Source organism: Copadichromis virginalis, linkage group LG2 (assembly GCF_057382275.1).
Source record: "Copadichromis virginalis isolate Kocher_CV1m ecotype Utaka linkage group LG2, C_Virginalis_male_GT1.1, whole genome shotgun sequence".
In the NCBI taxonomy this organism is placed as follows: Eukaryota; Metazoa; Chordata; class Actinopteri; order Cichliformes; family Cichlidae; genus Copadichromis; species Copadichromis virginalis.
The window spans coordinates 5,433,653-5,457,829 of NC_140619.1; the positions used below are offsets into that span (position 1 = coordinate 5,433,653).

At 36.8% G+C, this 24,177-nt stretch overlaps 1 protein-coding gene across 1 annotated transcript; it reads right to left on the reverse strand.

Moving 5' to 3' along the window:
* Nucleotides 1–3,199: 3,199 nt before the first annotated feature.
* Nucleotides 3,200–24,177, reverse strand: egf (epidermal growth factor). The gene is made up of 23 exons (XM_085469010.1): nt 23,901–24,177; nt 21,369–21,568; nt 20,379–20,560; nt 19,626–19,853; nt 19,288–19,490; nt 19,078–19,191; nt 18,169–18,291; nt 16,272–16,394; nt 15,462–15,587; nt 15,157–15,293; nt 14,744–14,892; nt 14,410–14,514; nt 12,481–12,704; nt 11,950–12,117; nt 11,637–11,786; nt 11,431–11,556; nt 11,227–11,343; nt 10,547–10,669; nt 10,201–10,363; nt 8,248–8,412; nt 6,781–6,883; nt 5,627–5,723; nt 3,200–5,499 (listed from the first exon to the last, which is right to left on the reverse strand). The coding sequence occupies exons 1-23, from the start codon at nt 24,025–24,027 to the stop codon at nt 5,273–5,275; spliced, it is 3,480 nt and encodes a 1,159-aa protein (XP_085325136.1). The 5' UTR covers nt 24,028–24,177; the 3' UTR covers nt 3,200–5,272.

The following is a 24,177-nucleotide window of genomic DNA, read 5'->3' on the forward strand; positions in this document are numbered from 1 at the left end:
TTTATCTGAACTGAATGCAGATTATGATAATGAGTGCAGGTTCGAACTGCTATTGCGATCTTGATGTAAAGAGAGGTCACTGAAGCATTTTTTTGTTTTTGTTTTTGTGTTTATATTTAGCATTTGCTACATATGAAAAATGAATAAGAACAGAGTTACTTAATAACCGATTATTCTGTATTGGTTGCAGTTGTATCCTTATATATCCCTATTACTATTAGTTTCTCATCGGTGAGCTATTTTATTTCTTTGTAACATTGCTGCCATCTAGTGAAAAAAAGCCAACCTGGCTTTTTTTTTTTCTTGACGATTGATTTCTAGGTCATTAATGATAGTACTGTGGAGCATTTCTCTTTAATTGTTAAATAGTTGTGATGAAGAACTATCCTATTCAGTTTATGTAATGGGAAAATTGGCTAATTGAAATTAAGTTGGGATTGTGTGCCACTTAAGTGAAGGTGTATCTGTGATTAGTTGTGCTCATTGTTGTTATGTTATTCATTTCTCCCCTGAGACAAAACTACCAAGACAGCTTGCCAGATTTGGGACTTTCCCTCCTGTCAATGGTGCAATCATACATTCTGGCTCACGTGTCTATGTCCAATACATGCATTAGACCTTCCCTCCCCTTCTGATTTTAACTCTGGACAAATCCTCGAAAACCAGTGTTGCGCTATCCTGCTCAAGAGCTAAAGGGACCAAATACTGACCTGAAGGATCAGGGCAAAGCCTTTGAGTGGGTGGCTAATTCCTGCTTTAGCCCTCATCAGCTGTCCTCTGGGCAGGAATGGGACCGTGAGCGATAAGACAAAGCTAGACCCATCTGGCAGAAACTATAACCCCAGTTACAAAAAGTTATGATGGTCTGCAAAACCTAAAATCTGAGACAAAAAATACAATAATATCATTTAAACCCCATATTTTATTTAAGAAAATATTTTCACATTTTTATATTTTAATGCTTTGGTTTGCTTTTTGTATTTTGAATGTGCACATTTCATACATCTGCACAAGTCTTTCCAAATGTTACAGGTTTTGGAGAAACACATGCTACCATTCAGACAGTATCTTTTTCAGCAAAACAAAGAGATGGCATACTCTGCAGCACAGCACCACCGCAGTGTATTAGAGAATGTAAGAAACCATTCCCAAAGTCCTGACCGGTTGCCAGTTAAAAACATTTGACATTTTATCAAATAAAAAATATGGCCAGGAGGCCATAAACCAAAGAGCTGGAATCCTATATTGAGCAAGGACAGGATAACATTTTGGCTTTTAAAACTTGATCTCCTGAGTTACAAAATGCTTTTAGGGAGTTGCTTAAAGAAGACATGAGGTAACACAGTGCTTCTGGACTCTCTTCTGTACAAAGATAACAAATGCTATGTTCTATTTGTACAGTTTTAATTAGATATGGGGTTTTGGATAACAGGTTTTAAATTCAAAAAAGTAAAGTAAGCATCAGATGTTTTGGGGGGGTTTTGGCTTCTTGTCATTGGCTATCAGTGGATACAATCGATGACATTTCATTACTTAACAAGTGTGGACAAAACATAAACTTGAAACTTAAAAGTGTTCACAGCTAATGACTTGAGAATAACACAGTGCAGTGTATCTAGTTAAGTAAGTAAAATTAGTGTAACTTTTTCTCTTCTTTAAGACCTCTCTTTTGAGAAATGTAGCTTTCTGATGGATTAAACAACATAATTGTGTCTTCAGGTTTCCAGTTTGAAATCTCTGTGTTGTGTGAGTGTTGAGTTCTGAATTTTGCCATTGATGAGTTAAGCTAGAAGTGTGCAAGTAGCTTTGGCTAGGCTGCTGAATAAGACTGCTACAGCGTGTGCATCAGCTTGGTGGGCTTTGTCACTTTTAGCAATCTAAGGAGTTAATCCTACTTCCACGAGGAACAGGTATTGATTTTGAAATTTGGGGAGTTTCACCTGTTTGCTCATTTTTGGGTCTTGGACCCTTTTTTGCATAGGTGTCTCCAGCATCATTGTCTTTTTAGGGTTATTATTGTGTGGTGGATACCTCTCTGTGACCCAGTATTAATGTTCTAACCTGCAGTGACCTTCCTAGAAATGTAACTACAACTTGGTGTCAATAAAGCCAGCTTGATTATAAATGCTGGCAACAGTGTTGGACACTTGCATAGGCAATGTAGTAGGTGAAATACAAATTTGCCACAGAATTAATAAATTATCCATTACTACAACATCCCTGTTGATGACATGACAGTCTCAAGATGCTATTTTATTTATAAGGTGGTGTAAATCAGCTGTGGTGTAGCCTGACACCTTGGAGCCTATGCAAGTAGTTAGCATTGGTATAGCATTTCCCTTATTATGCTCACATTGGTGCCTGCTTTTTCTCTGTTACAGTAAGCTAAACTGTGTTGCTGTTGCCTTTGCTATACACCACTGCATTAACTTGATGTACAAACCTGTGGAACATACTCCAATTAATTCACAATCATTTTATTTTGGATAGGAAAAAATACAAATCTATGAAGAAATATCATTAAAAATGTATTTATATGTATTGTGAAGCATTGTTTATTCCTAAAGCGATACAAAAACGAGTCCCTTGCATCTTCTGTTACTTACAGTGTCAGTGACTCGATTGCCCCCTGTTGCCCCAATTCAGAAGTAATACAAGATAAATTGACACTCGGCCCAATTTCATCTTTACTTGAACACTGATCTGCTGCTGTTTAGAGTGGTGGCCTAACCTATCTGTCAGCCCTAATGGAGCCCAATATATAGATAAGTGTGTCTTGCCACGAAAATCAATATCGATGTGGCCCCTGATGGTTTTTGAGTTGAAGTGCTTTGTTTTCTGCCATTGCCTTGAAACAAAGAGGCTGTGGGTCCGTCTATTAACAATTCCCAGTCAACCTTGAGACAGACTTGCAGACTGAGATAGAGGTAGAAATAGAAATAGACAGATGGAGTGATGGTGAAGGGTGGCGGCATTCGCGCCGACATCACTAGAGCATTAGATTTGGTGGAGGATAGAAAAGCACCATCAATGGACCACAGAAGGCCTTCAAAGAAGAATGATGACAGTGATGGGGTGTAACAGAAAGACAGAATGGCCAAAATAGTCTTTCAGTGGAGAGGAAATTATGTCATGTGTGTTTTGCTATAAAAACAAATACAAATAAATGTCAGTGCTAAAGGAAGTTATTGACACAGTGTACATTTATTTAAATATGCCTTTATTGATAAAAAAAAAAAAAAAAGCAAGTTTCATCTTGCAAATTTCTAATTCCAGTTATAGCCCATAGCTGCTGAAAATAATATGCAATCCGAGTTAGGTACAGTTTTAATGAAAATGTTGAATGTTGGTCTGTTAACATAATGACTGCATTTTATTCTTTTTCTTTTTTATACTAATTAGAATCTAAAAAAATGAACATAAATCCTAAAATACCTTCCCTTTCCAAACCACAGTATATATCAGTCAGTCGTTCAGCAGTGTTTTTCTCTGTTTTTAATTATAAACTCTGCAAAGAAGAGAGTTGCCTCTAACTGTAAAGAAGATAAGATATCATCCCTTTCCAAACCACATTCAACTTTAATTTATTGACCATTCAGCCCATTTGAGTTTATTGCCCTCTTATTTCTTAGAATATAAATCATGGAATCATAAAATTTAGACAAAAATAACCACAGTTTAATGTAAAAATAATCAAAATAAAATATTTAAAATGATCACAATTAAGGGTTGTTTAGTGGTGCAGTGTCATGGCAGTTACATGGCAGTTCTTTGTACTGTGACACATTAGTTATTTATATCAAAAGGAGCTCAATGTCCGTTTTTTTGCTTAAATCTTGAAATTATGTGATCATGAAGCCTGCTGCACTGAAACTGAGACAGCTGGATGTCAAAATACAACACACTGATGGGAAAACCTCAAATACACTAATACTCTATAAGAAAAAATGGAAGATGATTTTTAAACAGCACTGTCCTTTTACTGTAAAAAATAGCTAACAGTTACTGTTCATTTCTCCTATAACTACCTCAAGTCAATGAAATTTACAATGTTCACATATATAACTGCAATAGTAACCTTAACCCTCTCCTATATGAAACATTTAATAATTTGATGAAAAGGCTACAAAAAGGCATCTACACCAGTTGATACATGGGAGGAACAAAAGAAAAAACAACTTTTCTACATAGCAGCGAGCCTGAGCAAAGCAAATTATAGTGACTTAAACATTTCAAACACAAAAATATGTAAAGAGCTAAAATATATAAAACTCGCTGAACTTACTAAAATTAACATGATAATATAGAAATAGTCTCAAAAGTTTTGCAAGTGCAAGGAGAATATGAGTGATCTTTTGGTTAGCTGACACTGATGAGTTTATTCTGATCTATCACATAGCCTGTATACTATGTGATGAACAACAATTAGATGTATTTATTTTTTGAAGTTTCAACATTTAACTTAATGCACAAAACAATATTTGGGGTAATTCAGAAATGCTGTAATCATAGTATCTGCAGCAAAGGGTCATAAAGACTCCAGAACTTACTACTGTGTGAACCGACCAAAGTAATTACTGCATTTAGATCAGTGGGAAAGCCATCTGTAAATAGGGTGTGGCTCACAGTTCAGATTTGATGACCTTTATGCTTGTGTACTGGTGTAATATCTAAAGAAAAACAAAAGAGTAGCTCTTTATCTAAGATTTATCTCAGTGCATGATGCCTGAACTCTTTACACTTGCAGTGAGAGGATCCAGTGGCTCTTGTTTTGTTGTGGAAAAAAAAAAATAGCATGGTTTAGATCCACGTTTCCCCTTAGAGGAAAGTGTCACAGATCGGTATGGGTTATTCTTTTTTCAGAATTATAACGCCCAGATCACTGAATGGCTTGATGAATCAGTCAAGTGTAAAAATGATATGCCTTGGCCTGTATAGACACTAGGTCTTAACCTAATTTGATGCCAAGGGGACTATTTAGACCGACATGTCACTGATAACAATATTACAGTTGGAACAACATGCCATCCCTCCAGCAGAGTCTCAGAGACTCAGTGCCGAAATACTGAAGCTGGTTCTGGACCACCTTGCTAAGAAACATGGTCAGTATTTTTTTATTGTTAAACTGCCTCGGCCATACTCATCTGAGGAGGCATACTCTTCTCATAAACTATAATGATGATATTTTTATGTTTTTAAACTTTGCGCTTGATATTTTTTGACTTCTCAAACAAACGTATACATTTCTAAAAGCTTTTATTTTTTTAATGTTTCATTGCTGAACAGCTGATTGTACGCTGTTTCCATTGAGCCATGACTCTGGGCCCGAAGTCTGGGGTAACGTTGTTGGTTTAAAAGATGTACAGCTTGACAGTGATGGACTTGAGAGGTGCACAGTGGGTTGCATTGTTCCAGTGGCAGCAGCAGACACCATGGAACACTCGTAACCTTTGTTGTGCTGGGACAGTTTTCCTGACTCATCACTTTCAGAATTGGCACCTGGAAAAAATGCGGAATTAAGCAGTTGGTAAAAAAAAAACTTGTATAAGAATGAATTTAGACTATAGTTAGAAAAATCACTGGAGTTGTTTACATATATAATATGAATAATGTAAGTTTCAGGTACCTGTTTCTGAAGAGCAGGATGTACACACAGCTCTCCTTGGACAGCCCATGGCAGGAATTACCTTCCCTTCAACACCATTTTCTGCCACAATGTAGAACTGCAGATTTATACATTAAGACGTTTGAGTTTTTATAAACATTAAAAGTTTTATGCATTTTTCTTGGGGGGGGGGCAGCCTACCTACTCCCAGAGTGAGTGATGGACATGAATTGCTCTTGCAAAGAGAAACATTTCATATAATTCTGATAAGACATTGGGATTTAAACTGCAGTCTTTAATGTTACTTTCAAAGCGAACAAAAATGTTATGACTGCTGGGAACTGCCATTACATATTTACTCTGCGTAAAAAGTAATTTGTTACACCACTCATTCCATTACTTTTACATTGATCTGAGATGCTTTGTAAAATAATTACAATTAAACCCTAGGCTACAGTCCCATACACTGACATAAGTATGTATTAGGCTGTGTGATATGACCAAAATCTCATATCTCGATATAGGACATTTCTCACCCCGATAACAGTATATATCACAAAATAGTGCTCGACTTGTGTTAAGTGTTTTCAGCTGGGCATCATGTACCTGGAGTCAAGTGTTTCGACCGATGCATGAAACTATATTTTTAGATATAAGTTGCAACGGCTGGCATTTTCTGTCCCCACCAGTCTGTGGTGGGGACCGGTTTGCGGCATAATTTGCAGAGTGCAGTTTTCTGGTAGGTGTCAGACTTTTCATAATCAAACCATGTCCATGCTACAGAGGTAGCCCATCGTTTAGGAATAAGGTCCTCGATTTGTTTTGACTCATCCTTCTGTTTGACCAATCTACACAAATGATAGCGTATAATATGAAACGATAGATGTTTTAATTTCGTCATCCGCTATATTTTATCATATCGCACAGCCCTAGTATGTATCCTAATGAGGACACACTCGCAAGCTCTTCTTTTCAGTCCAACATCAAGGAGAATGCAAGGCATGTTTGACTGTTTTTTCTTTCTTTCTCCCCATCTGGCAAATAATTGAAAAGCCCACATAATGGAATTAACAACATAATTTTAACTGTCCTTTTTGTTACATTGATGTATTATATTACTGCGTGACATAAAAACTGTATGTATTAATGACCGAGCTTTGTAATAATGGCCTTACCCGAGGAACAGTGGTAGTGGTTGTCTCTGACATGCTCTCATCCGTCATGCTGGTCTCACTCACATTATCCACTGATGGCTGTTTGTGGAAGCGTTTTCTCGTTCTGAAAAGTAAATATAAAATCTGCACAAGTTATGTATAGAATAATATACACATGGAGAGTTTATCTCACAGAAATATAAAAGGTCAGGTACCTAAAGAAGATTTATATAGGTTATAACAGAAGTTGTGTACTCAAATTCATCGTGATGAGAAATGAGTGTCTGTGCTGTGTACTGCCCTTCACAGCATCATTTATCACTGCATTATAAAATAATAATTTCACCACATTTGATTTATTTAATGTTTGTTTCTTAGCTTTCTGCATATCTCACCCCCTGAATGTTGACCAAAGATAATACATCTGAATGTTGTGATAGACCAAGCCGGAGGCCGTGTGTGCATTTACTCTACGTGCTCATAAGTTTCAGTTGTTTCTTTAGACTCTATCTTTGTGTACAGTGTGATTCTGTACTCTCTGTGTGTTTATTACAGGGGAAACCAAACTACCAAACTCAAAAACCGCACAAGTGCACCTGCAGTCAAGTGCAGAAGGCAATTTAAGGCAGAGCTATTGGCGGCCATGTAGCGTTTCCTTTGGGGTCATACCTCACCGGCTCCATTTTGTAGCTGAGAAATGACCTATTTTTATGTGTAATTGCTGTAGAACAAGCTAAACGAACCATGTAATTGAAAGCGTGCCACTTCCACAGGGGAACCAAGAGTGTAAACGTTAGGATGTAGTAGGTAGTGTGCTTTGTAAGTCAAAAGAGTGTAGAATGCCAAACAGCCTTGTCCATAAGCCAGCGAAACAACCATAAAACAAATCAGCTACTTAGAAACATCTCAGGTGGAAATAAAAAGGAGGAGGGGCCACAGTGTGTAGTTTATGCGTGCTCTTCACTCAGCTAACCACTGTTGCATGCTGTCATTTGTTCCACGTGTGATGTGCTCCCTGACCCCCTGCTGTCGTACTGAGAAACCGGCATTACACGCCTCATGCATCTTGGGTTTGATAGACATCTCTAAATGCTGTCAGCTCATTCATTACAGCAGCAGGTCCTCCCTGGTCTATTTTTTGACCATCAGTTAGAAAAAGCATGATAGTCCCTTAAGATGAAGACATGATTCTCATTTTTACCAGTCTAATAAAACCCATACAAATTGAATAGTATATTTAGTATGTTTAGTGAGGAAATAGTTAAATATTCATAGATGTTTTTTGTTTTTCTTTTTAGGAAGTCACTTTTGATCCTTTCACAGCGAATAGCATATCTTGATCATTTTGATTTCCCTACTTTCTTCCTTTTTTATTTTTTTCCATTGTCCTTATTCTTTTTTTACCCATTGTCTATTCTTTTCCCTTCCTTTTTCTCCCCTTTTACTTTTTGCTGCCTCCTTTTTCTCCTTTTCCCTTTTTTCTCTTACCCATAGCAGTAGGTGACACAGGCTGTGATAGAGAGCAAGGAAACGAGGACCACCATGCACGCTGTAATGACCACGTTCCTCTTCTTCTCCTTTTCAGCCCGCTGAAGCTCCAACCATTCCAGGTCACTGAACTGACATCGTTCCCCCATGTAGCCTGATACACAACTGCATGACAAAAAATCATATCCAGGAATCATTTTTGGTTAACTGCAAACAATTTATATTTTAAGACAAACTTGTTTAAAACACATCCAGTTACTTTATAATTCAAAAACGGTTACTGCTTAAGCAACTGCTTAGTTTTGTGTTTAAATGTTTGGGCTCCCTTGGCAAATTAAATGTCGTTTTTGAAAGACTGGATTGGATTTCATAGAACAGATACACAGGGAAGATTACAGTCACAGGTTTTGGAGTTATATGACATAAGGTTAGTGAAAAAATGGAATTGACTGGCTTCAGTAATAATTCAGTTATTTTGTTTTTCAAATGATCCTCATAATCCTGAGAATCATTGGAAAACACTGGAGGGGGAAAAAAAACAGCTACCCCCTCAGTGTGCCAAGGGTACCCCCCGAGAACTCGACAGATCACTGAAAAGGTCAGACAAGCTGGTCCAAAAGTGTGCAGAACTGTCAGCATCCTGGGGCCAATCTTATCCATACCTAGTGCCAGGTTGACATTTCTGCCCACTATCTCAGAGACCAGATACCACTTGGGGGTTCTTCAACTCTTCAACCTGTTTGGGCACTCATAGGCAGTTGTTCTTTTTTGTTGCTAAATATACGTTTTCATTATAATTTGTATTAAATGTGTATACATTATCTGCAGCTTTCCACTGAAATTATGAAATATTTTTAAGTCTGTGCATTAGAACTCATAATTTACATTTTTGTTGATCTGATTTGAAGTGCATACTTCATGGACAGAAGTAGACTGTCTCTGCTGTAAACACTTTCGTGAGGCGTGGGCTTTAATCATGGAACAACAGTGACACCTGCTGCTTGTCAGCTGTCATAAAATACTTTTCACCTAAGTGTTCTTGTCTTAATTAACAGTGGGACTGCATGAATATATCTGAATATTTGAGAAAATATTTGATTATATAATTATTATATTTATATTACAATATTTAATAAAATTAGCCATAATCATATTTCTGTTTAAAAAAAGAGAGACCCTATTGAAGCAAGGCGCCAACAGCAGTATAATAGTAAAATAGCAGCGACAGTACAGAAGTAGCCAAGTATGGAGGTGCTTGGAAATTTTAAGTTAAACTATAAAATCACTGCTTAACACTTTAGTTTAACAATAATTAAAGTAATTTAACCTTGTAACTATTCAGCACCCTGCACAATGTCGCATAAAACCAAAGAATATTTGTTGTATTTTGTGTCTTGGGTCGATCTTTTTAACCAGTTGCTTAAAGCCGTGCATGTCCACCATGTAACTGCATTATTTCCATCCATCATCAGCTCTTCCTGTCATATGGAGTGCACTTAGTTAGTGCACCAGCAAAGATTGGTTGAGTCATTTGTTTACATTTAGGTTGCTAATATCAACTCCTTTGTAGTAAGGTTATACTTGATGGTATGTTTTTGCCTCTTTTAAGATACCTTTTTTGGTTTTCACCTTAAACTGTAACAGTTTTACTTCATATTTTTCAAATTGCTAGGTATTGTTGGATGTTGTTTAAGTCTTGCTCTCCGTGGGAAACAAGACATGGCTTGTTTCCCTGTTGTGCACACTAGGGGATTTTAAAGAGTTTTGCTCCAATACAATGGTATTATGATTTGACACTTATATCATGTAATAATTTATAATTGCAGTATTGTACATGATGTGGTATCGCACAGCCCTAATATGAATATCGTGAGCCCTTCTTTGAAAAACAAACAGTTATGAGGGGTGGGATGGGGTCATGGGTCAAGTAGAAGGACAAGCGGGTTTATTTACTTGCAGGCATAAGAGTCCAATTCAGGAAAGTAAAAGCAAACACCATGGTACAGACAGTAGGTCTCATAGGTTGCAGGACAACTCTCTGCATTTCCGTTGTGGCGTTTGGTGGTAACATCAGCAGAGGTACCAGGTGTCACCCATGGTGATGTGGACTCCAACTCTAGAGAGAATTGAAGATATAAGTTCATTAACTTAGATTCATTTTCTACTGCTTAAAAGAGATGGTTCATATAAACACTGTATTCAATCTAAATTAACTATCTGATTTCACAGATAAGATAATGATAGACGATGAGAATGTGCCAATACGGCCCAGGATATGTTAACAAAAGGAAACGATCACCTTGACATGTCTGCCCATCGCTGTAGTATCCAGCCAGGCACTTGCAGTAGTATTTCCCTGCAGTGTTTTGACATTCTTCATTTTTGTCACAGTTGTAGATTCCCAGGTTACACTCATCAATATCTAGGACAAAAATAGGAGCAGTAAGTTGTAACCTAAAATTTTACCAAATAAGAAGAATCATAAGCTTCGAAAAAATGTTGTGACATTATTTACTAGCTAAATAAAATGTAATTACTGTTTGTTTTTTTAAATCCTCCATAACCTGGCCTGGTACAGTGAAAAAAGTTAAGTTTTTATTAATTTAACAAAGTTGCCACACTATGTCTTTTCGATGCTTCCTACTTTGCAAACAAACTCAGCTGATAATCTCAAAACACTTCAACTGGTCTGCAAGGAAACGATAGGAGGAATTACTGGATGGTTTTAGGACTTTTTGAACATTTTGACTTTTTCCATTAAGGCTTATCTTGAATAATACCATTACCTTTACTTTCAGAGCAACCCTACCTCTGAATTTTATTTCAAAATCCAAAACTCAGTTCTGCTAGATCCCTGCTACTGTAGGTGAGATTAAAAAAAAGCTCACTTGTATCAAATGTAATCCCGTAAGCTTATTTCAGGGTCTGTTACCTCATCTCTCTAATGCATATTCCCAGTATAATTGAAGGTATACTCACCCACACATAACTGTCCATCACCTGTGAAACCTTCTTGACATAAACAGTTTGGGTGACCAGAATTCAGCAGGCATTGTGCATTCACATCGCAGCGGAGTGAGTAGCACTCATTCTGGTCTGACAGAGAGGGGGCATATGCAAACGTAACATTTAGGCTGGGCAAGATATTGAGTGGATAGAACGCCTTTCAAGGTGCACTGTTACCTGAAATCATTTTGTCGGTGAAGAAAGTTGGCTGGCTGCTTACATCAGTTGTCAGTGGCAAGCTCGCAGTATTAAATGTTTTGTTTTTCAGAGGTGTTAAATCAACTGATCCACTGTTTCCATATTCTATAAAATTAATACATAAAGAAAACATTCAAATTTATCATCACATTACACTGTGTAGAAAAGAACACAGGATACATCACCTGCTGTTCCATTTGAAGCGTCAACAGTCAAGCAAGTTTTTCCATCAGCTGATAGGATATAGTGTGAGAAACAAGAGCAGTGGGCAAAACCCATCTTGCTTTCACACACCTGGGAACAACCTCCCTTCAGGTGAAGGCACATATCTGCCCCTAAAAAACAGGACAGAAGTATAAGCCCAGGAATTCTTTAGAACTGATGGATGCTGTGTGCCACTTGTTTTTGTTATTGGCACATGTGTCCAATCTGCATGTATCTAAATATGCATGGCACTTGTTTTTTTAGATCATTGTAATCATGGTTGTTCCTCTGTACCTGGCTTAGCAAGGGGATGAACTACAACAATAGATGCTGGTTGCACCATGCTCCCTTGGATCCATTGCAATGTTTTCCCAGTCCGCTTATGCACACTGGTCAGCTGGTGGCGTTCCTGATCAGAGATCCAGAGCCTGTCTTCAAATAGTGCAAGATCAAAAGGTTGGCCTGGAACAAATTAGGGCAGACGGCAAGAAAATCTGAGTTGACTCAGTGATTCCAGGTGAGAGGCGCTTGTGTTCAGCTGTAAATGCAGTGATACTGGTTAAACTGGATTTTCTCACATTTGAATTGTGGATGATGCTATGAATGAGAAAGTTAACTTAAGAAGAGGTATACTTTTGCCATTTGAGTCAAGATTAGTAGGACAGCTGTACTATATCAGTTATACTTAGTATTAATTATCTGTCATATATCCTAGAGTAACTTATCATATATTAACTTACATATTCATTTTACAACAATGAAATTCTTATTCCCCATGCATTTATATCTGCTTTTTTAGATATATACATTTCACATAAACCTCACCTACTTGGTTCTTTGACAGGACTCGTCGATCTGAACCATCCAGGGCGGCAGTCTCTATTGTGCCTTTCCTCTGATCACACCAGAATACTCGGTCCTCTGTGAAGTCAATTGTCAGGCCAGTGGGCGACACAAGGTTGGTCCTAGCAATGACAGCACGGTCTCTCCCTTCCAGGGAGGAACATTCCACCACAGGATGGGTCCCTATGTCAGTCCAGAATAACTTCCTCAAAAAGTTAAAAGAAAGAAATAGAGAGCAAGTGGTACACAAAGTTATTAAACCACCTGTTTACAGTGCTTAACAAATTCTATTAGACCATCTGTGATAAAAAGAAAACAAAAATACAAATATTTTAGAAATCTGAAAAAACTGAACTGAATTCATGTCTTTAAACCCAAACTGGACTACTCTGAGAAGTCTTCAGTTGTTCAAGCATAACAGTCAACCTCTAAAACTAATTTTCAGGCATGCAAATAAATAACTGTAATTTGGCATCTTATTCAAAAAATAATGATGTGCTTTACTGCATTGTATGCTTTTTTTGTAAAACAGTAAATTTGAAGATATAATTTAATAATTTTAGTTTGGTGGTGGTCTAATAAATTTGTTAAGCACTGTATATACAAATCATCTATATCTTTTTGTGATATTCATTGTTACAAAATATTTTGTTTAAAATGTCATTAAAACATGACCTTTATTGGCCAGATCACTGTGAGATTATATACTCACTATCCATTTTGTTAGGTATATCTCTTTAACCAATTTTTAATGTAAATATTTAATATTTATTGTTTCAGAAACTCTTCATTTTCTGGGATTTCCCCACACAAACATCTCTAGGGGTGAAAAATGAAATTAAAGATGCAATTTACTCCACAAAATGGGCAACTGAAGACTGGAAAACAGTACCTGGTGTCTTGGTTTATGCAGCTACAGCCAGATGAATGGTCAGAATTTAGTGTAAGCAGCATGAAAGCATGAATCCATCCTGCCTTGTAGCAACAATTCAAGCTGCTTGTCGTGTAATGGTGTGGGGTAGTATTTTCTTGGTGCACTTTGGGACCAACTCAGCATTGTTGTCAACATCTTTTGCTGTTAGCCATGTGGCTCCTTATATGACCACAGCATACTCATCTTCTAATGCTAGTTTTCATGTGTCAGGGGCTTCGTGTGTGGATGAGAGGAAGGGAACCAAACGCAGGACTCACGGTGAGGGTTGATGGAGTTTATTATAACGAACGGATGAGCAGAGCATAAGATGACTGGCAGACTGAAATGACTGAACTGGCTGGCTGGACTGGACACACGTGCGAAGTAGACAACATCAATGACAAGACGGTGAACAGAAGGAAACTGAGGACTTAAATACCCTGACTGATGATGATGACGATTGGAGACCGGTGAGTACACAGCTGAACATAATCCGACTAATGACACAGGAAGCGGAACTAGAACATAATGCGCAGAGACTGACAAAGGGCTGACATCATAAAACAGGACATGTGTACATATGGAAACTAAACAGAGAACATGACTAAACTGAAAACACTGGGTCAACGACCCAGGAACCCTGACACACTGAGTTCATTGTACTCAATGACTTCTATGGTCCATCCAGTACAGCATCTTAGGGATGTGGTGAAATTGGAGATTCAAATCTGTAGCAAGTGTATGATGCTAACATACTGTAACAATATGAACCAAAATCTGTGGTTAGTGCTTCCAGCAAGGCAGTTCTAAAGACAAATGGGGGTAAAAAATCGGGTTCAAACTGGCAATAGCAAGGTGTACCTAATGAACTGACTCTGGTGAGTGTTAGTCAAAGTTAATCAAACTGCTTGGTAATTATTAATGTGGTATTTGTTGTTTATTGATTAGTCTTTAGTCAATTGTATTGGTGAAAGAGTGATGCATATGGCTATACTCACTTTGCAAGAGGATGAACTGCAATTCCTCTTGGCTTTTCCAGACCTTTTCTCACAATAGTTTCCCTGTGAAGTCCATCCAAAGTACTGCAATCAACAGTTGACCGCCTGAGGGGCAAAATATGTGCATGCAGAAGTTTAATTTCCCCAGTGTCAGTTATTTCCTGATGAAGTTCATTCAGATTAAAAGAGATTAAGAAAGCTGGGTGTGACCTAAACGATAAACTTTAGATAGACAATTGAATAGAACTAGAAAGCAAACATCTACTAACAGCAAATGACCAGCACTGTATGAAGAAACTGTTTTCATTGTGTAATTCTTACACACACTGCACACCTTTTATCCGTCCAGTACATCTTGCGATGAACCCAGTCAACTGCAAGCCCCTCTGGTGAATCCAAACCATCAGAGATGAGAATGTTTCTTGGGCCACCTTTTATGTCAACTCGCTCAATTGTTTTCTGGCTTGTACTTGCAAAGTACACCTTTAAATGCAAAATATATCATTTATGAATACTTGCATTTATAATATAAATATGAATAATTATATAATATAAACTGGAAGGAAAACATGTGGATCATTGTCCAAACAAGCATAATGAGGTAATAGTAAGGGGCATGCATTACAGTGCTTGTCCACTGGGTGACACTGCAGATCCATAGCAAAATCATTTCCTGATTTAACTCAATTCTATTACAATGAGTCATTCGACCTTATACTCATACTCTTGGAACGCTTTCCATCTTACATTGTTCTGGACAGGGTCATAGTCTAAAGCTACGATTATTCCTCTGGGCTCCTCTGCCAAGATTTGATCCACAGTGCCATCAGGGTTAATTCTCCGGACATCTACTAGATTAGCAACTAGTAGATAAGATGGAGGTCCTGAAGAAAAATATAAGAAAATACAGTGTTTCGTGGTCAAATGCACTGCAGCTTTCACCTTGTGTTTTTTGACTTTTGCATTGGAAACAGATGCAAAAAGGTAGACGGTGTGTGTGTCTTTGTGGGCACATGTAGCTCAGCTATCTGCTATGCCATTGTTTGACTCACCAGTTGCAATGCAGTGCTTGCCATCTTGGTGGAGCTGGTAGCCAGGCAGACAGCCACACTCCCAGCTTACAGGGGTGACAGGGTTGCAGAGCTGACTGCATCCTCCTCTATCTGCAGATGAACAGCCTGGAATCATGAAAAACAATGTGGGCACAGCTAAGCTTATGAATTTGTTAAAATTCAACAGACCTTTGCTTAGTTGCAGTATTTACTCTTAACACAAAATTATGTTGTGTCAACACTGGTTCTGGCATCAGATTTCACTGTAATCCAGTTTATCCATTAAATCATATGCATAAAAAAGTTAATCATTTTAATTATTATATTCTAAACTGATGCAAGATATTGGCCCACAATAAACTGAAAGTATTACAACAGTTACTACACTGTTGCACATTCATCTCTTTGATCCATCTATCCTCAGTTTGACCACATCAACTCAACTCTTATTCATGAAATATTTATACAGTCTTGGCTCCAAATCACAAAGTAGGCACTGTATCTGCTGCTTAGTTTTTTGGAAATGAGCAACCAATATGTTCCATTAAACTGTCATTCAGTCAGTTGATAGATTCATGCTATTGTTCCTTTTCTTTTACTACGATGCTATAGTTAAAATGTAAACGTAATGGGAAACTGAATCCAGTATGTGTATACTCTGTATGTTAGCCATATACTATAAGGTTAGTGTTGTAAATGAGAATATTATTAACGCTACATTTTTTTACTAAGTGTATTTATATAATTTTTTAATAAAAGGTAGATTTTAGTATTGGAACATGGGGCAAAGTGGTGTAATACTGGCCATACCAGTACATGTTTGTCCATCCTCCTGTAGTATAGATCCCTCAGGGCAAACACAGACAGCACCATTTCCTGTTGACAGGCACCCATTGCCGCACTTTGTCATATTCCTTTCACATGGTATGATTTCTGTAATAGAAAAAAGACAGTTCTATCAAAAATAAAAACAAGAAATCTTTGATTTTTAACGATAAAATAACAATTAAAAAATCAAAGAAAAAAAATCAAATGGATTTGATTCATGTAGATTAACATAAAGATTACATGAACTTCAACTCAAACTGATGTGAGTTAATTACATTTTTTTACAGTCATTCATAGTGCCAATAAAGGCAACGTGATGCTCCATGTAAATAAAATAGACTTGAGTCTATTTTTGGGCCAGTAGACTGTGGATCAGCTGGATGGACAGCAAGCTTCTTAGCCCCTGTTCTGGTAAAATCCTTTGATGAAGTCAGCTCTAATCCTATCAAAATAGTGGAAAGTGTGATAAGAAAGTCAAACCCAAACACTGAGGGTGATGTAATGCTAGTTAAAAGGCACATGGGGTCTCCTGTACCAGAGATCCTGAGGTGAGTATGTACCAGTACTAAAAAGCAGTAGATAAATGTGACATTTAAGTTTTCTATGTATTATATTATAAGACACATGATTTACTCATTTACTCAAGTGTCTATCGTTTTATTTATGCTGCAGAATTATAAGAATAAAGTATGAATCGTGTAAAGATGTATCAGAGGACACAAGTGGCCATCATCATAAGTGAATCATAAGACAAGTCATTTAAGTTTTATCTTACTGAGAACATTATCATTTATTGTATAATGTGATATTTTATTGCTGTTTTTTCTGCATTTATTTCATATATAGGTTTTGTACAGTAAACAATAGGATAGTTTATTCTTCTTATCATGGCTAAATTTATTTCAGATCTTTTTATAGTCTTCCATTAAACCTTTCAGTTAGGCCAGAAACGCTCCATGTCAACAGTGCATGTGGTAAAACTACTGCTTTTTCATTTTTTTGTCTTTATATAAAACAATTAAAAATGGCACTTCAAGTAGGTAAATAACTACAGTTCTTCTGTCGTCTGTGCAACCAAGTAAACTCTGTTGTAATCTCCATTGTCTAACCTGCTGCTTGGCTCTATGTTTGTTTCATACTGGACCTTGGCAAAGGTTGTCAGCTAAGCAGCTTAGAAAGACAAAGCTGCTGACCAGATATGTTCCCTACTGCAAATGTCACCTCATCATCTAATCTCATTGTCTGTGAACTTTTCCTGTTGTCTTGAGCATATTGCTGTGAGAGTAGAAAAGAGATTATGATCTGACTATAAAAATATACTTTTTTTAAAAAAGTTTTACTATATCTTGAAATTAAAAAAACAGAAACTATAAATGTTTGAAAAAATGTCAAAAAATCATCAAATTTAAGTCAAAATTACATACAAGTAAAAATAAAATTTAATAAAATAAAATCCAAGTTTATTTAACTAAATAATTATTTCTTATACATAACCTTGACAAATGAACTTTTAGCTGAAAGCCAAAAATAATCGCGTTATCGTGATGTCCTTTGTTCTACCTGATCGTCTCAGTGCTCTTAAATGTTTAGAAGTTGGACAAAGTTTCAGTGTTTTGTTTTGACCCAAGTGACCTAACACACAATTGTCAGCTCACATATATCTAGTCTGTCTTGAGGCCTGTGACCCTCAAGCCTTCTAGGGTCAAAGTAGTATCTGGTAGATAAATGCTACCTTTGACAGCAGCACAAAGAAGATCTGCAACCCAAGCTTTAGTCATGTTCAGATCTTGAATATACATTTTACTTGTTTTTTTTTCTATTTTCACTGTAAAACACATGACAAAGCTATATTGATATTATAAACATGGTTATACTTTACCTTGGCATGTTTTCCTGTCTGGTAAGAGGGCATATCCTTTAGGACAGGTACAGAAATAAGATCCAGGAATGTTCTCACAACCAAGCGAGCAGCCATGATTCCAGTGGGCACATTCATTTACATCTATGGTACACACAGACAAAGATGGTAATATTTTTTGCAAGTAGATGCTAATATTTATGTTTTCTGTGCTTTATATATAAGTCCTTTTAATTGTGGCTGTCCCCTGTAACAGTGATCCCTGCTAGTACTAGGTTTGACCCCTTTGGGCTTCAGAAGTGCCTTAAGTATTCGTGGCACAGATTCAACAACATGCTTTCTCAGAGAATTTGGGCCATGCTATCATGATACCATCATTCAGTTGTTGCAGATCTGTTGGCTGCACATCCACGATGCCAGTCTCCCAATCCACCACATCCTAAAGGTGCTCTTCTAAATTGAGACTGGTGACTGTAGTGGGCTTTCAGCTGAACTGAATGGTAATGTTTATGAAACTGATTTGAGATGATTTGAGCTTTGTGACATGTTACATTATCTTGCTAGAAGCAGCCATCAGAAGTTGGGTACATTGTGGTCATACAGGAATAGAGATGGTCAATGGTGTTTGAACAATGAAGTTGGTACTAAGGACCAAAGAACACCAAGAAAATATCCCCAATGCTGTTACACCATCCACAGCCTTGAACACTGATAGAAGACAGGATGACTCTATGTTGGCTTTCATGTTATTTATCCCAAATTCTGACCCTACTAATGTCATCAGATCAGGAAGTCTTCTACTGTTCAGTGTCTAGTATCCTTCTTTTCCTATTCTTAGCTGATTAAAGTAGCTTCCAGTGTTATTCTGACTAAAGTAAAAATGTGTTTTTGCTGGTGTATTTGTAACTGCCTTCTTATTTTAATACCAACCTTTACAGTAAGTGCCTTCCATACTGAGAACAAAACCTTCACTGCACTGACAAACGCCTTGGTCTGCCAAACTGGAACAGACGTTAACACAGTTGCCACCTTGGTCATCACAACCTGTTGGAAGTGATTGCTTGATACATTATCTAGAATATAAACACAATTCATTTAACTAAGAAGAACTTTAAATGTATGATAATGTTGAGCTGTAACCTGGAAATGGTGATAGCGGGTCTGCTGTTGGCTGATTAAGTGGATGCACGATCTTGATATCAACTGGAGGTTTACCCATTTGTTTTATGTTAACAACATGTGGCTCTCCACCAGTGTACTTGTTTACTTGTTTTATAACCCGAGACTCAGAATCGGTGTAGTATATGTGCTCCAGAAAAACAGATATTCCAACTGAATGAGACCTGATAAAAAAGAAGACATAATGAGTGGCTTTCGACTGGCTTATTTGATCATTTACATCAACACTCTGATCTACATTTTCTTTATTAACAAAGTTAAAGGATGAGTAACAAATTGTATTTTTACTAAATACTCACTGAAGTGGAAGATTCATGGTGTGTAGGGCGTTCCCATTGTAATCACAAGAGGCAATGGCACTTTCTCCTTGTGGCCCAAACTGAACCCAGAACAGTCTTTTGTCTACTCGGTCAATCGACAGTGCTCTCAGTTGTTCAGTTATCTTAATTAGTGTAATTTTCATCTGTCCTGTGACATCAGACCTTTGGATACTTGGAGACATCCCCCCAGATAACCAAAACAGAAACCTGCAATATGCATGTTTTGGGGGAAAAAAGGTTTTGCAATGAGCCTTTCCAAAATATTTTTTTCTGAAGTTAGCTTTGCATCTGTTATGAAATATGGAAACTTAGTTGCTTCCAGTAAGGGCACTGCTTAGACATTTCCTCATATGTTAAGCCTGCCAAATCAGGAGACTCATAATTCTTTTGCCTCAAACTCATTTTTGGTAATGCTTAATAAACTGTAGCCCAATTGAATTAAAGCCTGAGAGAAGTGTACGATAATAAGTTATGTAAAAAGCAATTTAAATATGCTCTTGGCACTTTTTAATCATGAAAAATGTTTTTAAATGAAATTATTCAGTGTTGCTTATCCATCAGGCCAAACTGAAGGGAAGTAAATTCCTACTGCTGTCCTTGATCAGAGGTATATGAGAGTCAGTCAGTCAATTTTTATATCATTTGATCCTTCCATATAGTATCGGAAGGATCAAATGAAAAACAGCAAACAAAACAAAAAACTGCTGTCATTATGACATCTGCATAGATTACCTATTAGAGGGGTCAACGCTTATAGAATTGGGCTGGGTCAAGTGTCTTAAAAGAGTCCTCTGTTTCTTCCCATTTATATCGATTCTCTTTACTTCCCCCTTTTCTCCACTTGTCCAGTATACGCTGTTCCAAATCCAGTCCACTGCGAGGCCAGAGATGTGTTTGTCATATGAATACAGTTTCTGCAAAAGAAGCATTCATAATTAATCATTTTAAATCTGCGGCTCTGAAAGTTTCCAGAACAATGCAGGATAACATTAACATTAAACAATTTAATTATGGTAATTACAGTTTCTGAAAGATCTTTTAAAAGCCTCCAAATTAGATGCTGTACTAATTAGGTTATTAAAAATTCCTAAATCATTAAAAGTGATCCTAAGCTGCTGGTTAGCTTTGGGGGTATTAAGTCTTATTAGCGCTGTATTCCATACTTTGACATTTCACACTATTGGGGACCTTGGAAGTTTCTTTGTTAGAAGATCAAAAATGATTCAGAAAAGCACATATAAAGCAGATCACGTTACTTCCATTATACTTGCAAAAATTAAGGAAAATAGGTCTGCTGTTGTTTATTTTACTGGTTTAAAAAATGTGTTTGTTGGGATTTTTAGAGTGACTTTTCTAAAGTGTGTGAAACGTTGGTCAGACTGTGAGCACATTATAAGTAGTTTTATGCAAATATTTGGTAGTTTTGTATCTTAACATTGTTATGGAATCTACTTGTAAATTAAGACAAAACACAAAAATACTTTAAATATCAAATTTTCTTGTGTTGTCATCCAAAGGATATACTAAGTAGTAGTACGTAAAATGTTTTAAAACTTGCAAAATAACCTGTCATTTTATAATTCAGCAATTTGTAATAAAATGGTGCACACCCTTTTAGTCTAGCATGGAAATAAAAAGGCTTTCACTAATAAGTTACACACACAGGAAAACAATCAAACAGAGAAAAAGTCCACTTACACTTGGGCACAGTTACATAATCACCTGTTTGTGTGCTCCTTTCACAGATGCTTTGTAGATGACCCCAGTGTGCCTGTCAACCCAGTAAACTCTCTGTTCTTTGAAATGAAAGTCAAGCAGGATAGAGCTTCCGACGCCAGGCACAAGCCTTCTGTGATTCTTGCCATTAAGGCCCATCCGATGAATAGCTTTACCATGGCCAAATATCAGGAAAGGCTGTGAAGCTTAGCAAATCATTACACACGTTATTAAAGTTAAAAATTTACAGTGAAGATCATTTGAACGCCTTACTTCTGTAAAAATAATATCTTAAGTAAACACAGTTGTATAATGACTCAACAATATTTAGATTTAGTGACTAATGATTCTGTGAGGTTTACAATAACAGACTAAAATGCCATTATATAAAATATAAAAATTATATAATTGCAAACATTTAGCATTTTTAATTAATAGGAAATTCACAAAAAAGTCACAAATCACGCCACATTTTAAATTTTTTATCATTTTCACAGTGAATGAGCATATTTACTTTCTTATCTTAACCAAATAAATCCACAGTATATATAGGTAACTATGGCAGCATTTGACGTTTCAATAGCTCCTGCCCCCCTCTTTGTGTCGCTGCTGTTGTCGTTCAATTTGGCACATTATTTGATTTAAAAAACCTATTCATCCCTGCAATGGGAAGTTCAAGGCAACCACAGCTGCCTCTGTGTAAAACCTCATCCCTTAGCAACAAATAGCTTTTGCTTTTTCCTTTGACTCTGACAATACTCTGCAATGAATGAAGGGGAAGGCAGTTAGTGTCCTCTAAAAGGTTTTTGATTCAGGTCACAACATCACTCTGGGATTCTGCTGGGAAGTTATGATCAACAATGATATTTCTACATATTCTGATTTTGTATATTGGATGATTGCTGTGCATTTGTTGTCAGATAAATGTAGCTGTCCTAGAACTAAACTTTCTTTTTTTACTCTTGGAGTGAGCAATGACATTGGCAAGGTAATGACACTGTCATATGCAACCATAGACGCCGCTCTTAACTCTGTGGAATGAAGAAAACAATGAGCAAAACCAGACAAACAACATAATGAAATGTCTGCCATTGCTAATGAGTTGCTAGGATGCATCCTGCTGAATCACTGATTGACAAGTTCACTGGAAGGTCAGTATGATTCTTGACTCAGCTTTGTCACTTGGACTTATTTGTGAACTCTAACACAAAATATACTACAATTCATCAATTCTTCATTGATTTACTATTTTGCATTGATGTAACATGTATTTAATGGCATTTCAGATGATAATTCAGTTCACATAGTTACAGACTAGTTACCTATAAAAACAAAGAAATGCAAGAATATGAAAAAAAGAATTGTTAACTCTGCAATAAACATCACTATACAGTAACTAAAATGATTGGGCTAAATAACAATATACACTATAACATGAAATTGTTGAAAGATCTTGTCACATATTTGATTTTAGCTGAGGTGCTAGTATTATATGGTAGCACTGGATTTGCAGTCCTGTTGAATCAATAATGACTAGGTATTTAATTATTAATTAATTAATTATATTAACTAAAAAAATGCTATAATAATAATACTATTATATTATTGCTTGAAGGTCATGCCATACATTTTGTTTTACCACACAAAATAAATTAAAGTTACCATTTAAACGATTGCAGCCATATCACATACCTCTATTAGCATCCCCAAATACACGCTGAAAACAGTGATGATATTTAAGGAATATGTAGTGTAGTAGAACATAGTTTCTAGTTTCATGCACAGTGTTTGGGCAACAGATTTATGTAGCTCAGGTGAAAAGGTCCTGTTATGACTCTGCTTTGCACCTGTATTCCTAAAAATCTGTGCTGCCAGATCAGCGCATGATGTTCTGTAGCTGACTTCTGTTTGGTAGACAGGAGTGTTATTATTTTTTGGATGAAAATCACGGTACTGCACTTAATATTTTATGTCCTGCTGAGATGTGGTTTTTTTGGTCATCACCATTTGTATTTTTGAAGTAACGTCTCTGTGGTACTCCACAAAAACTCAACCTGAGATACACCCACACAAACACAGTCTGGCTTAGTACAGTGCCAAGTCTGCCAAGTTCACTTTGCTGTACCGCTTACTGTAGCATGTTTAATGCAAGCAACATGTTTGGTTCTACTTGATTACATTTTTTTTTTAAACTAAGCATCATTCCAGTACTGAATAGCAGCTGTTGCATGAATGCTTTATATCCATGTGGAGTACAGAAGAACTTGTGTAACTGAAATTACAACCCAAGACACTAATTTCACTAATTTTTAGGACACAAAGTGTTATACAGTGAACAATCACACTTTTTAATATTAAATAAATATGTATTTGTAATATCTGTCTTTAAATCTAAGCTAGTTCATTTTCTATCATGATATGTATTTTAGAAATCTTTGTTTTGAAGTGAAAAGACCACACAGACAGCAGTACACTTCAACATTACTTCTTCCAGTACGGTCAGTTGGGACTGTTGGTTAGGAGAGGTTTCATACTCACCCGTACAGCTGCTGTTGCTCCCTGCTTGCAATAGGTGCTCATCCCAGCATGTCGTACCGAGCAGCAAGGCTCCAGCGGTTTGCATCATAAAATAGATCAATATTACTGTTATCATTGCCTCGGGCATAATCCTGCACTTTGTCCCTGCTGGTCTTCTTCACTCTTTCTCAAGCATTCCCACTATCAGCACTGGCCCACAAAAATTCTCCAGGATTACGTACTGTAGGTTTGTGGACTCTTAGCATCCTTTGTCTAATGCTTTAAAGCTAGTAAGAGA

Excerpts from the sequence above, each read along its gene's own strand:
- egf (XM_085469010.1), bottom strand. The coding sequence starts at position 24,027 with ATGCCCGAGGCAATGATAACAGTAATATTGATCTATTTTATGATGCAA. Across the intron at positions 20,561-21,368 it reads TGAAAGGAGCACACAAACAG|AAACTGTATTCATATGACAA; the intron begins GTGATTATGTAA and ends CTTCTTTTGCAG. Across the intron at positions 6,884-8,247 it reads TGTGTCACCTACTGCTATGG|AACGAGAAAACGCTTCCACA; the intron begins GTAAGAGAAAAA and ends TTTACTTTTCAG.